General features: G+C 44.4%; 1 protein-coding gene across 1 annotated transcript; it reads left to right on the top strand.

Moving 5' to 3' along the window:
• Positions 1-10021: 10021 nt before the first annotated feature.
• LOC129591111 (uncharacterized) lies at positions 10022-11541 on the top strand. Its single transcript, XM_055486643.1, has 2 exons — positions 10022-10273; positions 10384-11541. Exons 1-2 carry the CDS (start codon positions 10177-10179, stop codon positions 11361-11363), a joined length of 1077 nt encoding a protein of 358 aa, XP_055342618.1. The 5' UTR covers positions 10022-10176; the 3' UTR covers positions 11364-11541.
• The last annotated feature ends 6624 nt before the right edge of the window (positions 11542-18165 follow it).

The following is an 18165-nucleotide window of genomic DNA, read 5'->3' as shown; positions in this document are numbered from 1 at the left end:
TTATTAAATGGATTTCAGAGAAAGAAGAACGATGAAATTTCAAGAAGTAAAAGAAAAGTTGGTGTTTCTGATGTGTCTGATCGTAAAATTAAGAAGTTTAAGAAATAAATTGTGTGCTGGTTGGTGCATGTCATATATTGGGTTCAGTGTGCTGCGTCTCCACTGTTTTGATACAGCAGAGTTCGATTTTATGCCTTAGTCTTACGTGATGCCTCGATCACCACTATGTCCTCTTTTGACAGTTAGTGCAACGGATTTCGCGAAAACTCAGCTTTCTGAGTCAAAACATCAGATTCTGGCGTAAATGGATGAGTCAGTATGATCTAAAGACAACAGAAAACATTCTGGGTTTTATGAGTTGAGTACTAGTAGAGAATCATCACGATTACTCGATGCAACAAAACCCTTTCCAAGCTCATTGATGTTAACTAATTTTCTCATTTTCACATGAAATGCCACATAAAAGCAACTGCATACGGGTTCTCAACTCGCTGACTGAATAATTGTAATTGTTCATGGAATTGCATATGCCACAAATTCCATATCCCTTGAGGGTTTTTGTACGGGGTACGACAATTGCTGTTGGCGTCGCAAAATAACCGGAGGACATAAAGAGATTTTTCCTCTTTATTTTGCCCCTGACAATCCAGTCCATTCGTTGCTTAGTCTGAAGTCAAGTCAACTACTGTCCGATCGGAAATTTTTAGCGCGGAGGTGAAAATAAGGGATGTGCTTATACAAAACCTTACAGAGACTGAGAATGCTGCAGCACTGCGCACCCATATATAGATATCTAAAACAAACTCAAATTTAGAATCAGGATATACCGGTAGCAGAGTACGTACAGCGCGCATACAACCACACTCATTATAGTATGTTTGAGCTAAAAATTTCCGATCGGAATGTACAAGCACGATTTCGCTACCTTGATAAGTGTAGTAATAGCTATGTCATGTTTCGCTACCGTTTGCTGTGCACAGGAAGGTCTTTTTCTGAATCTAAATTCCAAAGGTTTGTACTGATACTGCATGAAATGCAGCGAGAAGTGCACCTAATTCTTGGGACGACGTGCTTTTTTTAACATGTTCCACGTCGAATTCGGAAGGTAATTAAATGCGGCTGCGAAAGGCTTTTATGCAAAATAAAGGGCAAGCTCGTACCTTGCAAAATACCGTGGAAATGTTTAGTGGACGCAACTTATTTTTGAAATTGTTTGTACAGCTGGCTGGTTTGCGCAGCGGTTTTTAAGCAACTGATTTGAACAACGTCCCTTCCGTAATTAAAATTTTTAGATCGTGCTGCAAGAAAGTTGAGCAAACTTTTAACTGTAGCACAAATGATTGTAGGCAATAAGTGCAGATAATTAAAACTGTGGATAATTAGTTGTAAATAAGCCGCACTCCCGTACAGTGTGCCATGCTGGCTTTTTGCTTTGTTTTATGACAACATGTAGCCAGATAAGTTTTATAGATAGGCTGAAAACCGTTTTGTGCGCGTAACATCTGGTTCGGGAGTCATGACTGTCTGAAAATTCCAAAAGTTTGAATGCATTCAGATATACCAAAAGTCTCATTACAGACAGGTCTCCTTTAATTTTGTTATGTGAACGCACATAAGCATGAAAATCATTTTTACACCGAACCACGGTTTTAGCAAATTTTAAAAAGAATTTCAAAATTTTAAAATTCGCTTTAAAATTTGAAAAAAAATGGTGCAACGCTGATTTGGTGTTAAAACGATTTTCATACTTAGCATTTATGTACAGAATTTAAAGAATCCTCTGTCAGCCGTAACTCACGAACCGGATGTTGCCCGCCCAAACGGTTTTTCATGCCCATTTTATGTATACCAATTTTCTGCTACAGAATGTCATAAAACAAAGCAAAAAGTATTTATGAGTGTACAAAAGGAAAGCTTTCGTGCATTTATACGAATTGGGTTCTATGTACTGGGTCACTTCCCTTCTGAAGCAGCGGCACAAAAAAGCCAAATCTGTTCCGGTGCGCTGTTGCCAGGTCCGTTATCGACAGCAAGTTAGCAACTACCCACTGGACGCACTACTCGTACGGTAGCTCGGTTGGCCACGGGCCACCTATATAAGTGAATGGCGATGGTCGTTCAAAGTGGCCATCGTGAATTGCAATTCCCACAAACCGTTTTTCTTCTGGTTTTTTTCTTTACTCAATTAAGCATAGCGTACCCTTTACAGATTACTAGAAATTTTAAAACAGTGACGAAACGCTTAAGCCACGCCACGTGAGCCACTGTACTACATCTTAAAACTGCAGTCGCCACCACATATGTGCGGCTGCGCCGTCGCTGTGCAAGCGATACATGTGCTAAGTGAAAATGGTAAAACGGCGCAAGTAAAAATAAATTGCGCTGCGCCAGTACGCCCGACTGATACGAGTAAATTCTACCTAATAAGAAAACCTCAAACCAAAAACATTCGATAAACTTCGACAAACTAAAATTAATGACAAATTAGCTGACACAGGTAAAAACAAAAAAATCACAGGTTAGTGAGCACAGAAGATTGCCCATATCCACTGGGATCGCTTTCATTTTGGTTTCGGTGTCGCTTTTTTCTCTTCTCTCTCGCCGCTACCTGTTTGCCAGTACATATTCCTTATGCACCGGAGCGCCTTTATTTGCATCTAAATTCTTAAATTTCTGGTGCCCGTCGCATGAAATGCGCGTAATCATTGTTATTGTAGTGGTATTCTTAAGGAAAGAAGCCTCCAAGCTCGGCCTGGAACTCAATTTTGCCAAGTGCGAGCTGTATGTGTTCGGCGGGTCCGAAGAAGAACGACTGAGTATCTACAATCGCTTTAATGCAATTGCACCTGGAATTCAGCTGGTTACCCCAGAGACACTTGAACTGCTTGGTGCTCCTCTCACTGATTGGTCTATTGAACGAGTTTTGGACAGTAAAATCAGTCAAGTAAAGAAGCTGACTGAATCACTGGGAGTTCTGCCTGCGCATCAGTCGTTGTTTTACTCAGAAACAGCATGTCCGTGCCGCGACTCATGTACATTCTCAGAGCAGCGCCTTGCTACAAATACCCAGAGAAGCTCAGAGAATTTGATGTTGCGATTAAGTCCAAGGCCGAAGAAATCACAAATGTCAAGATGGACGATGTTACATACGGGCAAGCTTCTCTGCCGGTTAAATCAGGTGGGCTGGGTCTGCCGAAAGCGGAAGAAATTGCAGCACCAGCATATCTTTCTTCACTTTATTCCACCGACGAGCTGGTCAGTAGTATTGTGCCCGAGGACTGCCCAGATGACCGACTGGATGTCGAGTTGTGCTGGGAAGGATTGACTGGGAAATCAGCCCCAGCTATGGAGGACCGAAGCAATCAACGCCTGTGGTCGGAAATGTTGACTGTCAGGAAGCTGGAAGCCTTAAGAGATGATGCCGACGTTATCGCCTCTGCTCGCCTGTTGGCTGCCTCTACTAGGGATGCCAGTGCCTGGTTGTTCGCCTTACCGGTTGCTAGCCTTGGTACACTTTTAGACGATGCTGCGTTACGAATCGCTGTTGTGTTACGGATGGGAGCTCCGATCTGCAAGCAGCACAAATGCCGATGCGGCGATGTAGTTGACGCCCAAGGTTTGCACGGTTTGTCATGCTTGAAAAGTCAAGGGAGATTTAGGCGTCACGCAAGCCTGAATAGCCTAATTCAGCGCAGCCTGGGATCAGCAAAAGTCCCTACTATTCTAGAGCCGCCGGGGTTAAGCAGGTTAGATGGGAAGCGGCCGGACGGTTTATCTCTTTTCCCTTGGAAGAACGGCCTTCCTTTGATTTGGGATGTAACAGTGTGCAACACATTCGCTATATCGTACATTGCTGGCTCATCAGAGGTAGCGGGATCGGCAGCAGAGAGCGCGGAAGAACGAAAGAGGGGCAATTACAGGGAACTGACTGATCGTCATTTTTTCCAACCTGTGGCCCTGGAGACTACGGGAACTTGTGGCGCCAGTACCCGTCAGTTCATCAATGAAATTGGTCGACGCATAAAAGATCAAACCGGAGAAGCGCGCGCTACCAAATTTTTGTGGCAGCGCATAAGTGTTGAAATTCAGCGCGGAAATGCCGCTTCTGTTCTGGGAACTGTTGGTTGTTCAAAAGAGCTAGAAGAGCTGTTTTATTTGTTCTAGCTGCTCGGTATTTGAGTTTTAAATTGTAAATGGCATTTGCTTGTACAAGGTTGAACTTAAGGAAAGCATGCGTGATGGACTCTTAGCAGTGTACAACGATCTGGAATTTTCCGTATATACAACGTAAATGTTTGTCTGCGCAATGAACTGATCGCATTAACCGGTTTCTTGTCAGCTACCGTACTATTGCCATGAAATATGGCTTGTTCTAATAATTCTGTTTCAAGTACATACAAGATAAAATGATATATCCAAAAATCCAAGCATGACTTTTATTATTAAAACATAAAAATATCTTTTAGAATCTAAAAATCGGAAATAAGACAAGTGACCTTTCGGCTAAAAACGACTTAAAAGTTAAAATACGGTCACTTCGATTTATAGCTGTCATTTATATTTGTATTAGCAAACACAAATTACACGCCATGATGCATACTGAGCCAACCGGTGTGATGGAAATACTCGTGCATGAAACATTTCTTTTTAAAAATAAAGACGAAAGGATCTTGTGTTGCTTGGAACAAGTTATCCAAATCGAATATGATGATATTCGCTGCCTGGTCGCACCAACGACTTTCTGCCGTACTGAGTGCTAAAGCTATTGGGTCTTACACGTTGCAGTGCAATTCCCGTGCCCCCTGGTGTCGCTGAAGGATGCCCTGCAAAATCATCGAAGCCTGCAACACTCTCTGCCAAGCGTCCGCATGATGCGTTCATATGTCCGTCACTTCAAAAGAATTAAATTGTGAATCAATGCGTTGAGCCTCTTCTACTCTACTATTTACTATTTATTACTGTATGCACCTGAAGCGTGGCAATCAAGTTGGGAGCACGGAGTGGCAATCAAGTTGGGAGCACGGAGCTGTCGTCGTTTTTGGTGGCCTAGTCGACCCGACGGCGGCTTGCATCACATGATCCGCGAACTAGAAACAAACAACAATACTTTCACCAAATTGTAAGCTGAATTGTTTCCGCATAAATAAAGTGTACATATAGTATATGTATAAGTATAACCTGTTTACATACATACTGTGTTAATACAGTGCGTATGGGCATGCGGTATGCACAATAGCATTTTACGAAAATACGCTGTCAAGCGTACAGATATTCATAAGTGGTTTTTTCACAATACAGCGGCAAAGGCAAAATAAAAAAGTAGGGCGAACTTACTTTAGCTTTAACATGTCGAGTTCCGTTTCCCAGATTGTCATCCCGAACATCTGCGAGAACGCTTTGTTGAATAACAAGCAGAGCCAGACAAAGTGCAAATATCAGAATATGCATTGTGTATGTAAACGACGTTTAATCACCTTTAACGATTTATGATATTTGGGAGCAAACACAGACGATAAAAGAGCTTGAGTCTATGATAAAGTCACTATTAACAACGGCATTTGGAGATAGTTTATGTACCATACGCTTTTTAGAGGCTCAACTGGAAATAATTGGAAATATTGGAATTGTGCAAGGAAAATGGTGGTGGTTAAGCCCGCTTCAGCAACTTTGGCGCCCATGCACTTGACAAGCATTAGCGCAATACCATCCATTCGTAAAATTAATGCCATGTGGACAACAACAGCCGGCAATTTTTGCAATGCCAGCAACCGAGAAACCTCGGGAGCAGTGTCAGTTTTCGATAAAACACTTAGTTTTCGAAACGCGCAGCATGTGGTACGTGTTCGCAATTTGGGATCTTATTAAGAGCAAAAGCGGGACGAAACTTTATAATCACTTATTTCTGTTGTATATGTGGGAACAGTACCGCTTTATTTGTGAATCGTAGCTAGACAAAATAGCATGTAATTTTGCTGACACTGTTTGTCAGCAACAATACGGACAGCGTCGCTAGGACAAACGCGCGTCCTTTGTACAAGGTGGAGGCATATCCCACCGCTTCCCAAGTTCCAACCCATAGTTTTGCAAACTTCAAAACGATAACATAATAACAAATTCACTGGAGCCTATGTCCTTGAATTAACTGCAGAGGCAACATACATAAATGGCATTTTGTTTGAAATACGTAGTAAGTACCATTAGGTTAGGAATATTTATGGAAATTATATGAAAATAGTTCTGATGCAAACAGGTGTGGCGGAAACTATCTGTAAGCAACAAGTGAAAATAAATCCATTTCGTACTTGGCAGAAGACACAGTTAACAGATTTCATTTTCACTACCGGAAATGGTAGAACTCTGTACACGGAGTTAAAAGGTAGTAGAAAAGATAGCGAGCCGATTGAACGGTTGTGAACGGAGGGTCACAACAGATCCAAACTGTAACGCGATAACTTTACATGTGCTATTACTTTTTTAGCCCGGTGACGATAAACGGTAATGCAGCCAAATTTATTTTATACAGTGAACTGTGTCATTTGATCTTGTGCAGTACTTATGCATTAGGAAACCGGATCGGGATGCCCAAGGATGCTACATCCTCAGTGTTGCAAGGATATCGCGAGTGCTTTCTTAATAACGGTCAGACACTGAACGATAAACTGGAAACGGAATCCAGCAAATAAAAGCGAGCTTTCGAGCAACAAACTGCCGTAGCACGCGAGCTCCGTCTCGACCAGTGGGCTCCAGTGGGTTTCATTTTCACAGGACGCGCAGACGAGTGCGTACAGTGCATGATGCTGGCTATTGTAGCTTGCAGTGCACCCTTATTCTATCATCTAGACACTGGACAGATTCCCCGCGAAATGGTTGCAGGACGATGTTTCCATTCTTGATACGTACTAGTACACTGAGCTGTACTGAATGTCTGAAGGCGGATAAGGGAAGTAACCTGGTACCAATGTTGCTTTACTTGGTAAACAGTAAGTAAACCGGCAGTAAACAGTAGCCTAATATTAAACAGTAAATAAACATTTAAGTTTTTTGGGAACAGTAAAAGTAAAAGTAAGTAAAGATTTCAGGGCGGCTTTAAGCGCTGGAGCTGCTTTATTTTGATCTAAATCCGAAACTTTTGGATTTCTGCTGCATCAAATGCCGCGGAAAGTGCGGCTGATGTGTGCGCTGGTGTGGGTTCTTTCAGGATGTTCCTCTTCGATTTCTGGTAACTGAATGCGATGATGTTACCTAAATCCGGTGGTGTATAGCCGCTGTGCAAAACACCGCAAATTAGTCGTGCAATAAAACATGCAGTTGAAATGTTTGGAATCTCAAATTGTTAAATTTTAATTTTATACTGCAAGCGAACCGTACGTACAAGACAGAATGATAACTGGTTGCGTAAAGGTACAGCGAAGAATGCAGATTCATGTGTTAAGCTAAGTGTGTAGTGCTGCTGCTGACAATTAAGCGCCAATACTGCACTACTGTACCTGCATCTTTACGCGATCAATTGTGGATCCGGCTTGTAAGTTGTAGCCGCTAGACGAAATTGCACCACAGCGTCTGATATACGGTAAACTATACACACGTTGCGCGACGTTTTACCTAACTTTTGCGACTGTGCGCTGCCCGGCAGGGTGCACAGTGTACACAGCCGCCGGATCAGAAAGCGGTGCAGTTTCGTCTAACGGCTACAGTAGGTCAGATGCGCTCCGTATTCGCACAACAATAATTTTAAACTTTAAGAAACAACTTTTGGGAGAATGGTGCTTTCCAATAGCATAAACGGACTGTGGAGCCCTCAACGGAGCAGTGTGCGTTGGACGATAGTCCCACAGGCTTTGTCTGCAAATGCAAACCTGACTACGAAAGCTACAACGCCAGCGGCGGCCCGGTAGGGGGCGAATAAAATCTTGCATGAAGCATTTTGTTTTGGACTATTTGGACACTCAGTTATCGTGAGAGCCGAAATTTGTTTCTAGGATGTAGTTCGAGTTGCCCTTTGTAAATAAGCCTAATAAATTGAGGCGCTTTTGCAAAGCGTCCTGTGTACAAACAGCGGTTCGGTCCAATCTACTGTTATTTAAGCTATATTTCAGCTCCACGATTCATTCCGAAGCCAAATAGTCAGTTGGAAATAGCCACCCATAATTTTTTTACAAGGCTTGCGTTTTCCAGTTTGGAACAAGCAGCTTGCGACGTTGCAGGGCTAAACTTGATTCCTCTATTATGCATCTTGAAGCAGCAGATTGTCAAATTGACGAAGATTGTCGCCAGTACTCTCCTGTGGCAAAATGCGCAGCACCTCTCCAAGATGGAATCCCTGGTAAATGCGCATGCGCAAAAGGTTTTTCTGCTGACGGCAAGGCATGCCAAGGTAATGAACCAGGAAACCGGGGTTTCGGAAACCATTTAAAATATTATCTGTAATAACAAATAGGTTTTGTATCTTCAGCTGTTGAGTAAACGGTTTTTCCAAAACTTTACCTATACTAGAAAGGCTTTGCAAACGGTAACGCAGTTGGTTCTTCTTCAGAGATGCCCGGATGCGAAATGGGTTCCTCTATGTGTGCCCAACACTTTGGCTGCAACGCTGTTTGTACAATGCAGGAACTGAAGTTCCAGTGCTCGTGCAGGCTGCGTACATACCTGTTCCCGGACGATTTCCGTAGAAAAATTTGTTTGGGTAGGTAAAACTTTAAAAAAAACTGCCATGTCTACAGAAACAGATTATATTGACCTGGGATAAACGCAGACTGGAGGAGTTTAGAGTGCATTAACTATTGTCCGTCACCACTCCGCTGCAACCACGAAACTAAACGATGTGATTGTGGAGGGAATCGGTTTCCAGGCCCCACGCTGGTAATCCCAGCGTTCTAGAATGCCAGTGTAAGCGTAAATACATTACGACTGGAGTGTTAGAATTATATACTGTTACGTATACAACTTGGAGATCAATATGCTCACGCCCAGTTACGGCGGACGTTTTCTCAGTCCTCCTCAGCATGCAATGTTAACTGCCGCATCTCGGACCTTCTGGTTTCTGGTCAGAGCCGGCTGATTAATGAAATCGAAGTTTCTTTTTAGTCCACCGTCTGTACATTTCACTGTGGAATACGGTATTTCAAGAGGTTGACACACACAGACACGTAAATAATAAGTTTCTACAATCCAGTGGAAAAAGAATGTTGGCCAACTTTCGAAAGAGATTACTGCGTTTTATCTAGTGGTGTTTTGAACCTCAGTAAACGGCTAAGAGCAATCGTGTCTCCCATAGATCCGAGCCAAATCACCGCACAAGTGCTGGACGTTTGCGAACCCACTCTGAACAACACTGATTGTCCTTCAGATTCTGAATGCGTTTCACGGGATATCTTCCGTCATGCCTGTCCAAACCATATTATCGGAGCCTGCGAATAAACAACCGATTAGTGTGCAGAAGTAAGACAAAATGACTCCCATTTCTCAACTTCTTACACAATGCAAAGTGATAAATATTATACAGTGGCTGAACAAAACTGAATTTACCGTAAAGCAAGCGTAACCGATTTTTTACTGGGTGGTCGGGTAGCGCTCTAATTTCGCCCGATGCTTCAACATAGAGAGGGCGTACCATCACAGATTAGTACATGCTCTGTATGCTGCAGCGACCATCTGTCTCCGACCACCTATCAAAAAACCGGTTACGCTTGCTTACAGTAAAGTCGATTTCGTTCAGCCACTGTCTGATTTTAATCACTCTGCAGATAGCAGCAATACAATTTTTACAATAGCAGCCGGCACGAGTACTTACATCAGTGCCATGGTAGTGCAGTACAGCAACGGAAACCAACCGGCATGGCAGTTAACAGTGAATATACAGACTACAGACACATTTAATGCAAAAGCATGCCAGTTCCAAGATTCCTGTTTGAATGACTCATGAGCTGTATGCGGCAGTATACCTCGAGGGAAATTTTGACGGTAAGAATATTATAACATTTCCGCGTCGCAAAATACTGCCAGAAGTGATTTCCTTATCGTACAACCTGCAAAGTGTTCGTTCTAGTGCGATCAGTAGTGCAAACATTCATAGTTCCGCCTGCTAACTGAAGATTAAGCTACTCCATTAAAAATAAAATTTGCTGTTTTGGCTCGATGTTGTAAAGGCGCTGTAGTGAAGCCTTTGTGTTTATTAGAATGTACTGTATTAGATTTTCGCAAAGTACAATGCAGAAACATTTGATTTTTACGCTGAACTGTGTTCTTTTGGCCTGCTCCACCGCGACTGAATCAAGTAATCGAACATGTATCCAGCAACTGCGATCGCTAATTCGCTTCACTTCTTTTCAGAAATCAACTGCAAATCAAAGTGTATGTACTTTAACATGCTTTCGATTTCTATAGGTCTGAACGAAAGCCTGGAAACCGAATGTACTACCGAAGAGCGAAGTGTCGAACCGATCGCCATCAATCCCGAACCATATATCCCGGGCGGTTTCCGCACCGACCCGATAAGCTCTTCGGAATGCAGACAGCTCGCCATGCGGAGATTCAGAAGCAACAGTATGTGCTTTCCCATGTGGCCTTTTTCTGTGGCTGACTGCGGAGCGCCCAAAGTCCCGGATTACCCTGTGACCTACGATACGGTTCTTCAACTGAACTGCATATCCGACGAAAGCAGCATTATAGCTGCGGCTGTATCGAATATAAGCCACATAAGCCCCAGACGTGCTGTCATCCTGGGGCTCAGCGACGGCAACGGTACCATGAATACATTACAAGCCAGTATCGTCGGATCCATTCGGCAGCAGTTAATCGCCTTGGGCGTCGTCGGCGCGGCCACGCCCTACACCACCGCCAGGATCTACCGCGTGGGAGATTTAGTAAACCTATTGCAACTCCAGATAAGCTCTTCCTCGGGATTGATCGTCCACAAGCAGGATTTTCATCGGATGCCGCGTATCCGACAAATTAGTTTCGAATCAGCAAGCATACGCTTCTTGGAGCCGTATACCTTCACCACATTACCGCACCTGCGCAGTTTAGTGCTGGATGGCGGCATCAGCTGGTATTGGATAGATCGTAATTACTTTATGAAAAACGTGAAACCGTCTATGGATGAGGATGAAGTGCGGCGATTGCACTGCGATTGTTCTTTCGCTTGGCTCAGGAATTTTCTCAAGACCCATGCGTATCTCACGTCATCGAAAGGGAAAGAAGATGTCTTCAGTGTGGCGAGCTACATATCGCCAGATACAAGCGGCCGTGGCAGTAATTATTCAGACAGTCTCAGTGTCGATTGTAAAGGGAATTTTACTCTGGATAATTTGCAAACTGGGACGGAATTCTCCTATAATACTGGCTGCTACAATCTGACGTGTTAAACTCTGATCGACTTGCATGTGTTCGCTTTTGAACCCTAAACGCAACACTTTACCGGCAATCGACTTATTCGTTTGATCAACGATTGATAAAACGCTTTGTTGACTTTTTGACTAAAACCTAAATCGTGTTCGTATCATATTCGCAAGCCGAACATATTTGTATCAGTTTATCGCTAGGAACAAAGTGCTGCTGCATCTTGGATAATATTACTAGCAATACGAGTATTGTTTTTTTTTAGCATTGTGCAGTGGCTGCAGAAAAATAACGAGTGGCATACAGGATGAGGGGACCAGGCTACAGCGCAGCATGTCATTAAGGCATTAATCCAGTCATGGAGTCACATGTAACGGAAAGGCATAGCGCATACCGGTCTTACTCGCTTACTTAATAATATTCATGGAATCCATAAAGTCTAAATCCCTGAGGGTTTTCTTGCACGGAACTAGCATCGTCGGCGTTGAAAGCAACGCGAAGATATAAATACGACTCTATTAAACGAATATGTTTATTTCAACATGCGCATGGCAGACCATCCGTCTTCGTGTGCAGCAACGCCAACTTTAAGCAGGTTCAAGAGTACCGCTCCTAAATGTAACAATAGATGCTTCCAATCTTTGTTAACATTCCGTATTTTCTGGAGCGCTTTATCAGGATCTAAATTCCAAACCTTCGGCTACACGCTGCATCAAATGCGGCAAGAAGTGCAACTAATCGTTCTGGTAACATGCATTCTTTCAGCATGTCCCGCTTTGAATTCGGCAGGTAAGTGAGCAATGAGGGTTTTGGTTGTAATTCAAATTATTGTAGCGTAAATTATTCTTACAATGAAAAATGCTGCAGAAGTATTTAGAAACGGTCTTACAGATCTAAACGAAGGACTGGAAACCGAGTGCACTAAACAAGAGGCGACTCTCGAGCCGGTCAAAATCGAGCCCGAACCGTGTTTTCCGCCGAACGGGTTCCGTCTGGACAACCTAACACTGGCAGAATGCAATGAATATGCCCAACTACCCAATACACGCTGTAGTCCTGTTCGTCCTGAACGCGGCTGCACCGCACCCGAAACCTTTATGTTCCATCCGCGACACCATAGTTATATTTTTCTGACCTGCGCATCTGACGATAATATTACCGCTATGGGTACCATGTGAGCCGCATTAGTCCAGAGCGTGCTGTTGTGCTGATGCTCGCGGATGGCGATGATACAAAAACACAACTGCAGTGCAGTGTCGTAGATCCCATCCGTCAGCAGTTTTTCGGCCTACAGGTATTCAGTTGTTCGACGCCCTACACCACCGCCAAGGGTTACCACCTCGGGGACCTGATGAATTTGCTGGACTGCTCATATACGGTTGTTCAGGCTTGATCGTTCACACGCAGGATTTTCAGCGTATCCCGCGCGTACGCCAAATCGCGTTCCGGTGGACCAGTCTAAAATCCATAGAGCCGTACACCTTCACCACATTACCGCATCTGAGCAGTTTGATACTGGAGGGCATGATCGCCTGGAATCTGGCGAATCGCCTTGAATGGGAAGACAAGAACGCGTCGAGTTCGGAAATGTTTAAATTAGAGGAAATCGGCCAGCTGCACTGTGATTGCTCTTTTGCGTGGCTCCGAAATTACCTCAAGACCCACGCGTACCTCACCGCACAGAAAAATGAGGAGAAGTCTTCAGTATGGGGACTTTCGTATCGGAAGTTGTCAGGGGCCACGCCGGGAATTTTTCAGACATTCTCAGCGTTGATTGTCAACGGAATTTTACGCAGGGTAATTTACTAGCCGGCAGTGAATTTTCCTACCATAGTGGCTGCTACAATCTGACATGCAGCACTATGGTCCTCTCCATAGAGTCTGGTTTCTCTTTGACCATGTAAAAGCAATACATTATCGACAATCAGCTAATGATGATTTCGGTCTTCATTCTCTAATCGAAATAGATAAAACCCAGCATTAGCTGGCTTTACACAATTAACAACGTTACAGTCGTATTTGTAATTCTGTAATTAACCGGTCATATTTGTTTTGAAAACCAATACGAGTTAGTTCAAAATACTACTCAACCAGCATAAAAACACTCGCATGATTTCAGAAGCGCATATCAGGGTCATGCGTGCTCCAGTACAGCGGCTTCTGTTCAGTTACTAATCTTGCAATAAAACATAAGCCATCAGATTTTGGTATAAATATTAAAATCACCTTGCTGGTGCAGTCGTCACTGTGCAGCACGGCAACGGCACGGCAGAAAAACTGCAGAGCGCTGTCAGTGAACCCAATCGACAGCAGACAACCGGCAAAATTTCCTTGAATATAGTAACTACGCTTTCGAAAAGCCGATGTATCTGTAATAAATTGCATTTCATTCACAACGCAGAAAATGCAGCACTATAAATACAGCCGCAAAAATATTGAATGCAGAAATAATGACCATCCGTTCCTGATTCCATGCACTATCGACAGACACAGATTATATAAACAGAAGTTGTCAGTTAACTAACGTATGGACGCGTTGTTATGAATACTTCGAAGCACATATACCGGCGTTCAGAATAACTGGAAATGTCCAAAGGTTGAAAAGACATTCATGGAACCTTCGTGTGCATTGGGAACGAAATCCGCCACGCTTGATGTACACTTATCAGAATTACGACATCATCGTACGACCCATCAGGAAACTACTCGTTCGAATTACTGTATTTACCATATTTCTTATGGTGTCTTTAGGCCTCAAGGCATTGTTCTCTAAGTCTAGACGGTAAGAATATGCACAATACTGCAGTGAGCCGCACATATGCACATATGCGAATGTGCACAATACGTACTGCAGTGCAATACTGCAGTTTCGCCACGGTGATGTACAGTTATCAGAATAACGACATCATCATACGACCCATCAGGAAACTACTCGTTCGAATTACTGTATTTACCATATTTCTTATGGTGTCTTTAGGCCTCAAGGCATTAATCTCTAAGTCTAGACGGTAAGAATATGCACAATACTGCAGTGAGCAATTCTTTTCTTGTGGCATAAGTGAGTGTTTCTTCTTCGAAGTGTCGAACTGCGAGTAATTAATTGAAGTTTGCGTTTACTCGCTAACTTGTTTTAACGATGCGAGAGAAACGCCGGCAAGAGCTGCTCTCTCTTTCTGCACAGGATTTCAATGATTAGCCGCCGGACTTTGAGCGAGCCGACGGATTCTTTCTCCTCCTTCCTGGAATATACCACCGGCATGTCTGCCAGCGAATCGCCTGCCTTTCCTGTTTGCGTACGGTGTGCAAACTGCCATTTCACCAACGGACCACCTAGCCGTCAGTTCCATCTCATGCTAGCCTACTTGCATTTATCGAATTTGTGTGTTTCGGTATGTGCGAGCTTTTCGCATGTTATCCTCATTTTTTGTGTTGTCAGAATTGGATGTTGATCATTGAAAGTTGACGTTGGTAATTTTCCTGTTACCCGCCTTCCCAACCCTTAAGCAATCAAGTTTTGTTTTGCTGGCTTCATCAGTTATATGAGCACTATTGTGAAACTCATTAAAGGTCATCCCTCACTCGCGCTGCTCTCTCGCTATGGTACGCACAGAACCGCACCGGAAGGCAGCCGCAACATCCTGGCCACGGATCAGGATCCATCACACTCCCTGGCCACGAATCGGGGGTCACCTGGCCACGCACCAGGTGGCACTGCTCGCGATAACACGTATACGCTCCTTCCGGTGGCCGAGCATGTTCTGACGTTTTCCACGAGACTCCGCGGCCGAGCCGAGGCTGGCCATATGCCCCAAAAACCCATGCCGGCGTTTCTCGAATACATCGTTAACAGTGTCAGTCGCCAACGGATGACGTATTCTGTATAATATTAACAGTTATTTTCTGAGCCAGTGTTCTGTGTGCAGGCCTGTCTTTAGCTTTTTGGAAGGGGGGTGCGCAAAACCTCGCGCCAGCTGCGCCAGTTGGGAAATGGCCGAAAATTTGTTCAAGAAAAACGTAGAAAAGTGTCTCAAAAAAGCCACTTTTCTACGGTTTTCTATTGTAATTTTCGTTCCGCCAGCGCCAGTGCGCCCGCGCCAGTCGCATTTCTTGCGCCAGCGCTAGCTCCCGGCACACCTTTTTCCCGTTTTCTCCCTCCGGGATGGGGGGGGGGGCGCCAGCGCACCTCCCTTCTTAAAGACGGACCTGACTGTGTGCATTTTGGCGAAGTCAAACCCCACATTTCTTTGATGTAATTTCATTTTTGCTATTAGTGGCCTTTTTTGGGTATGCTTCTCCACGCATTTATTAGGTAACCGATCATTTATTGAACCTAGGTGACGTCCAAAGTGTCGCAGCTTTGTATCAAAATATTCTGCAGCAAAACGTGAAAGCTTTGTAGTATTATTGTAGGTCACAAAGAAAATCTTGAAACAGAATGCACTACACAAGAGCAAACCGACTAACAGCAAACTGCCATCGCACCCGAACTATACCTCCCGGGCGGTGGGTTCCGTCTCGACCGACTAAGCGCGGCGGAATGTATCCAGTATGTCATGCTACGTGATTATTATTGTAGTCCTGTCCATTCTCTAGAACTACCCTACTGCACCGCCCAAGCGACTCCGGACTACGATCCTTTCGAAACCTATCTTGAGGTGGCATGCGACGAAAGCCGCTTGGTGGCCGCAGCAGCCGCAAACATCCGCCGCATAAGTTCTCGACGCGCCGTCGTCCTTGCCCTTTCCGACGGAAACGGCACAGAAGACACACTGAAAGCCAGTGTCGTGGAACCCATTCGTCAGCAGATAATCAGTCTGAGCGTGGGCGGTTGTGCCACGCCCTATACGACGGCCAAAATTCACCGCCTTGGCGACCTGATAAATCTGTTGGGCATTCGAATTAATCATTGCTCGGGATTGATCGTCCGCACGCGGGATTTCCAGCGGATGCCGCGCGTACGCCAAATTGTCTTTCGCTTGTCGAGTATACAGTTTCTCGAGCCGTACACTTTCACAACACTGGTGCATCTGCGCAGCCTGGTGTTGGAGAGCTATGTCAGTGTGGATATGGTGCACCACGAAGAGCGGGATAAGATGAATGAGGAAGTTGATCTGCCTCTTCCACCTAATTTAAAGTATTATGAGTTGGAGGAAGTGTACCGGCTGCATTGTGACTGCTCCTTCGCGTGGCTTCGAAACTTCTTCAAGACTCATTCGTATCTCACGGCCGAGAAAGACCAGGGAGAAGTCTTTATTGTTGGTAGTTACGCTTCGGATGTTGATATGGCAGCGCCAAGGGTATCCAGAATTTCTTAGCGTCGACTGTCAGCGTGATTTATCGCCGACGAATTTTCTAGCCGGCAGTGAATTTTCCTACAATACTGGGGCATGGGGTAAAACGTGGCATTGGCACCTGCCAGTGGCACTGCCAATGGCATGGCGAGCAATAAAACCTGGAGACTCTGGCAACTGGCAAGCTATAAAACCTGGCAGATGCCACATAAAATGTGGCACACTTAATAATCGGGTGTAAAGCGTGTTTCAAATCTATAATTCTTTAAAATGCTGCCAATACATAGTCAGTTTTTTAATAAAATCATAACAGCATTACTGGCCATGCACGAAGTACGTAAGCAAGAACCGACATACACAATTTTAAAAGGTCACATTGTGTTTCGTCGTTTGCGCAAAGTACCGCAGAAAGAGAATGCTGAGGCGTTTTAAAAAATACAATTCCGGTACACCCCGATCTAGAACGCAAAATGTAACCGGCAAAATCGTCCGGACGGATGAACCGTCCGCCGGACGCTTTTGCCTGTAAGCCGGCAAAACCGTCCGGCGGTCCAAGAAAACGTCCGCCGTGAATTTTGCCTACCCAGTTTTTTCTGCTCTGTTCGATCTTGTAAACATCCCGGACTGTAAATTCGGGAGCGGACGGTTTTGCCGGACTGTAGATTCGGGGACGGAAGGTTTTGCCGGCTTACAGGCAAAAGCGTCCGGCGGACGGTTCATCCGTCCGGACGATTTTGCCGGTTACAAACGCACGCCGCTGGAATACGGCTTGCGGTTGAACGCGCTGCTGTAATTGTTTAACGACGGCACAGGTAGGGTACAGTGTTAATTACGAGTGCATTCACCGCGTCAGTGCAGTAGCAGGTTGACTTGCAGCACGGTAACCGCTGCAGCTGACATACATTTCGCTGATTTGGGGCCTGCTCTTACCGAAGCCAGTAGAATATTCTACTGGCTTTGCTCTTACTCGACCTTCGTTGCATTTCTTTTACCTCAAGCAAAAACGCATACATAAATTAAGCTTTACAATGAAACACAAGCAGATGAGCCTTGGCGTCGATGAAATTAGAAGACTTTTGCCGGCACAAAATGCCAAACTGATGCACATAAAGGAACACTTTCGCTTTCGCGCACGCCGATCCCTTTTTCCTTGTTTAATTTTAAGTCATCCTATAGTCAAATGATATGATATGCAGTACGTTAATTTTCTTCATCGGACGCATTTTTTGCCGCTCATCGGACGATTATGGTGATTCGTACTCGTATTAGTTGTGAAAATACGAATGTTTCGGAATAATTAAGGGATTTGGCCCGGTACATAGCACCAAATTTGTATACATCCACGGCAACTTTCGCTGTCGCGCACTCCTAAGCACTTTTTTGCATTGCGTTATGACATTTTGTAGCCAAAGGATTTGCATACGTAGGCGTGAAATCCGTTTGCGCGCGCAACATCCGGTTCGGGAGTTATTAGTGAAATAAAATCCCAAAAGTTTAAACGCGCGGAGGTGTACCAAAAGTCTCATTATGAACCGAT

Source organism: Paramacrobiotus metropolitanus, unplaced genomic scaffold (genome assembly GCF_019649055.1).
Source record: "Paramacrobiotus metropolitanus isolate TYO unplaced genomic scaffold, Prichtersi_v1.0 Parri_scaffold0000044, whole genome shotgun sequence".
NCBI classification, from domain to species: domain Eukaryota; kingdom Metazoa; phylum Tardigrada; class Eutardigrada; order Parachela; family Macrobiotidae; genus Paramacrobiotus; species Paramacrobiotus metropolitanus.
The sequence above is the reverse complement of the archived record's forward strand: the minus strand, read 5'-3'. Positions and strand labels throughout refer to the sequence as shown.